The 5130-nt window shown below is 52.0% G+C and overlaps 1 protein-coding gene and 1 pseudogene across 1 annotated transcript in view; both read left to right on the forward strand.

The window, feature by feature from the left end:
- Positions 1-1002, forward strand: part of LOC135564893 (COP9 signalosome complex subunit 1-like) — a 1640-nt gene extending 638 nt beyond the window's left edge. Inside the window, exon 3 of the mRNA XM_065010977.1 lies at positions 865-1002. Within this exon, the coding sequence (XP_064867049.1) occupies positions 865-1002 (138 nt within the window). The remainder of the gene's footprint in view (positions 1-864) is intronic.
- A 1630-nt stretch (positions 1003-2632) lies between these two features.
- LOC135564894 (proline-rich protein 36-like) lies at positions 2633-3636 on the forward strand (annotated as a pseudogene).
- The last annotated feature ends 1494 nt before the right edge of the window (positions 3637-5130 follow it).

Consider the following 5130-nt stretch of genomic DNA (forward strand, 5'->3'; position numbering starts at 1 on the left):
ACACACACACACACGTATAGACTCTCACAGCAAGGTCACACACACACACACACAGCAAGGTAACACACACACACGTATAGACTCTCACAGCAAGGTAACACACACACACATATAGACTCTCACAGCAAGGTAACACACACACACGTATAGACTCACACAGCAAGGTCACACACACACACACGTATAGACTCTCACAGCAAGGTAACACACACACACACGTATAGACTCTCACAGCAAGGTCACACACACACACGTATAGACTCTCACAGCAAGGTAACACACACACACACACGTATAGACTCTCACAGCAAGGTAACACACACACACACGTATAGACTCTCACAGCAAGGTAACACACACACACACGTATAGACCCTCACAGCAAGGTAACACACACACACACGTATAGACACACACACACGTATAGACTCTCACAGCAAGGTCACACACACACACACACACACACAGCAAGGTCACACACACACACACACACAGCAAGGTCACACACACACACATATAGACTCTCACAGCAAGGTCACACACACACACACACACACACACACACACAGCAAGGTCACACACACGCACGTATAGACTCACACAGCAAGGTCACACACACACGCGTATAGACTCTCACAGCAAGGTCACACACACACACACACACACACACGTATAGACTCACACAGCAAGGTAACACACACACACACACGTATAGACTCGCACAGCAAGGTCACACACGTATAGACTCACACACTAGCCGTAGACCAGTCTCTCTACACATCAACTATCACTACAGGTACACACCAGTCCCTCCCCAGTTCGTGTGAGTAAGTAACTTCCTGTTTCCTGTATGTGTGATGTCAGATCCTGTATGCGAGGGACGTGGACCAGAGGGGCCATACGTTTGAGAAGTCTGTCCACATGGGCAAGGAGTTCCAGAGACGAGCCAAAGCCACGATCCTCAGAGCTGCTGTGCGCAACCAGATACACGTCAGCTGTTAGGTGACTACAGCTGTTACCACGCGGCCCCAGCTGTTACCACGCGGCCCCAGTAGACTACAGCTGTTACCACGCGGCCCCAGCTGTTACCACGCGGCCCCAGTCTAGACTACAGCTGTTACCACGCGGCCCCAGTCTAGACTACAGCTGTTACCACGCGGCCCCAGTCTAGACTACAGCTGTTACCACACGGCCCCAGCTGTTACCACGCGGCCCCAGTCTAGACTACAGCTGTTACCACGCGGCCCAGTCAGCTCTAGACACGCGCGGCCCCAGCTGTTACCACACTGGCCCCAGCTGTTACCCCAGTCTAGACTACAGCTGTTACCACGCGCCCCAGTCTAGACTACAGCTGTTACTACAGCTGTTACCACGCGCCCAGTCTAGTCAGCTAGACTACAGCTACAGTTACCACGCGGCCCCAGTCTAGACTACAGCTGTTACCACGCGCCCAGTCTAGACTACAGCTGTTACCACGCTGCCCCAGTCTAGACTACAGCTGTTACCACAGCGGCCCCAGTCTAGACTACAGCTGTTACCCAGCTGTTACCGCCCCAGTCTAGACTACAGCTGTTACCACTTGTGCCCCAGTCTAGACTACAGCTGTTACCACGCGGCCCCAGTCTAGACTACAGCTGTTACCACGCGTCTCAGCCCCAGTCCACACGGCCCCAGACTACAGCTGTTCCATACGCCCCAGCTGTTGCCACGCGCCCAGTCTAGACTGTTACAGCTGTTACCACAGCCCAGACTAGACCCCAGTCTAGACTACAGCTGTTACCACGCGGCCCCAGTCTAGACTACAGCTGTTACCACGCGGCCCCAGTCTAGACTACAGCTGTTACCACGCGGCCCCAGTCTAGACCACTGCTGTTACCACACGGCCCCAGTCTAGACCACAGCTGTTACCACACGTCCCCAGTCTAGACCACTGAGATGGATCTTTCCCAGACACACATTAAATCCTGAATAGAAGCATTCTCAATGGAGATTCTTCACTCCAGGACTAGGTTTAATCTATGTCTGGGAAACCGGACCCCTGGGGAGTAAGCTGCTTCCTCTATATCCCTCAATTAATGGAAAACCTTGGACAGTTCACCGGGTGTTTTGATTTGGAACATGTTGTCAGAGTTTTTCATTTATCAGGTGATGTATTGTTTTAGTACTGTGTCCATCGTTTGAAATCAACTGTTGTGTGCCCCTCGAGACAATTTATCCACCTCTCTCTAAACATTTCACTGTTAAGTCTACATTTGTTCACTTCTCTCTCTCCTCCTCCCTCTCTCCCTCCCTTCCCTCTCTCCCTCCCTTCCCTCTTCTCATCCTCCTCCTCCCTCCTTCCTCTTTCCTCATCCTCCTCTCCTGTTTTAATGGTCTTCTATCTATGTCCTCCTTAGTAAATAAATAAATGAAAATATGCATTAAAATATTTTTATGGTCAAATAATATGTTATCAATAAATAAATAGGCTGCATGTTTAATAGTCAATATGTGTTTATTAATCATCAATATCATCATTTTTAATGTTTAATGAATTAATATTATTAATAATGTCATTTAATAAATAATAATAAATAGGTATAAAAATAATTTAATAGATAGTAATATAATATTAAATGGAAGAAGCTGATAAATGCCTTCCCTCTTCTCCTCCTCCTCTCTCCCTTCCCTCTTCTCATCCTCTCTCTCTTCTCCTTCTCCTCTCTCCCTCCCTTCCCTCTTCTCATCCTCTCTCTTCCTTCTCCTCCTCCTCCTCTCCCTTCCCTCTTCTCATCCTCTCTCTTCTCCTCCTCCTCTCCCTTCCCTCTTCTCATCCTCTCTCTTCTCCTCCTCCTCTCTCCCTTCCCTCTTCTCATCCTCCCTCTCTCCCTCCCTTCCCCCTTCTCATTCTCTCTCCTCCTTCTCCTCCTCTCCCTTCCCTCTTCTCATCCTCTCTCTTCTCCTCCTCCTCTCTCACTTCCCTCTTCTCATCCTCTCTCTCTTCTCCTCCTCCTCTCTCCCTTCCCTCTTCTCATCCTCTCTCTCTTCTCCTTCTCCTCTCTCCCTCCCTTCCCTCTTCTCATCCTCTCTCTTCCTTCTCCTCCTCCTCCTCTCCCTTCCCTCTTCTCATCCTCTCTTCTCCTCCTCCTCTCTCCCTTCCCTCTTCTCATCCTCCCTCTCTCCCTCCCTTCCCTCTTCTCATCCTCTCTCTCTCCTCCTTCTCCTCTCTCCCTTCCTTCTTCTCATCCTCTCTCTCTCCTCTCTCCCTTCCTTCTTCTCTCTCCCTTCCTTCTTCTCATCCTCTCTCTCTCCTCCTTCTCCTCTCTCCCTTCCCTCTTCTCATCCTCTCTCTCTCCTCCTTCTCTCTCCCTTCCTCCTTCTCCTCCTCCCTCCCTTCCCTCTTCTCCTCTCTCTCCTCCTTCTCCTCCTCCTCTCTCCCTTCCCTCTTCTCCTCCTCTCTCCCTTCCTTCTCATCCTCTCTCCTCCTTCTCCTCCTCCCTCCCTTCCCTCTTCTCCTCCCTCCCTTCCCTCTTCTCCTCTCTCTCTCTCTCTCTCCTCCTTCTTCTCCTCCTCCTCTCTCCCTTCCCTCTTCCTCCCGCAGTCCCCTCCTAGAGAAGGCAACCAGGGGAGCTATCAACAGCCAACAGCCAGGCATGACCAAGATTGTTCGGCGCCATGTGACGGGGACGTCCCGTCATGACACCATCATGGCACTCTGCTCCTATATAGTGCACTACCTATGGGGCCTGGTCAAAAGTAGGGCGCTATGTAGTGAATAAGGGTGCCATTTGGTACACAGACGATGCCTGGTGCCTCTGAATGAACAGAGGGAGTGTGGGGTGCCTGTCCTAGCAGGCCTCAGGTAGTGCCCTTCTTTTGGCCAAGTCAAGCTACAGCTGCTAAGCTGGAGTCTGGCCAGCAGTGGGGCACATGGTGTCATTGAAGCAGCCTATGACATGGCCCCAACGTTAGCAAAAAAAACACCTCGTCCCCTCAAGCGGCCCCCTGTCCCCATGGTCGCTACTTTTGACCAGGGCCTCCCGTTTCCTGGCGGAGAGAAGACGAGAACAAACACAGTGAAAATACGATGTCTGTTGACACACGAGACCCAACAACACCTTGTTACTCAAATGAAGTTAAAATAAATGAACATTTTTGGAAAGAGACGAGGCACCTCCAGCTGTAGCTGGCTGGTTCTTTTTGTAAAGAGATGCACTTTGCTCTGTACCTGGTGACAAACACTGAGTACACATTGGGAGGGAAAACACAACCTCGACACAGAACAAGCTTTTTAATAATAAAGATACATACTAAATGAGACTGACTATTTGGTGGTGTTTACATGAAGTTTCCAATACAGCCACAGATTCCTGTTGCCACGATTACGTTAAGGTAATCCTAGAGCAGTGGTTCCCACTGGAGGACCAGGGTTGGGGGTACTGGAGGATGGGGGGGGTACTGGAGGACCAGGTTGGGGGGTACTGGAGGACCAGAGTTGGGGGTACTGGGGACCAGAGTTGGGGGGGGTTACTGAGGACCAGTGTTGGGGGATACTGAGGACCAGGCTGGGAGACACAGTTGGGGGTACTGAGGACCAGGGCTGGGGGGTACTGCAGGATGGGGGGTACTGGAGGACCAGGTTGGGGGTACTGGAGGACCAGGGTTGGGGGTACTGGAGGACCAGAGTTGGGGGGTACTGGAGGACCAGAGTTGGGGGTACTGGGGGACCAGAGTTGGGGGTTACTGGAGGACCAGTGTTGGGGGATACTGGAGGACCAGGGTTGGGGAGACACAGTTGGGGGTACTGGAGGACCAGGGTTGGGGGTACTGGAGGACCAGAGTTGGGGGGGTACTGGAGGACCAGGGTTGGGGGATACTGGAGGACCAGGGTTGGGGAGACACAGTTGGGGATACTGGAGGACCAGGGTTGGGGGATACTGGAGGATCAGGGTTGGGGGGTACTGGAGGACCAGGGTTGGGGAGACACAGTTGGGGATACTGGAGGATCAGGGTTGGGGGGTACTGGAGGACCAGGGTTGGGAAGACACAGTTGGGGATACTGGAGGACCAGGGTTGGGGATACTGGAGGACCAGGGTTGGGGGATACTGGAGAACCAGGGTTGGGGGGTACTGGAGGACAAGGGTTGGGGG

The sequence above is a fragment of the Oncorhynchus nerka genome, linkage group LG26 (assembly GCF_034236695.1).
Source record: "Oncorhynchus nerka isolate Pitt River linkage group LG26, Oner_Uvic_2.0, whole genome shotgun sequence".
Lineage (NCBI taxonomy): Eukaryota > Metazoa > Chordata > Actinopteri > Salmoniformes > Salmonidae > Oncorhynchus > Oncorhynchus nerka.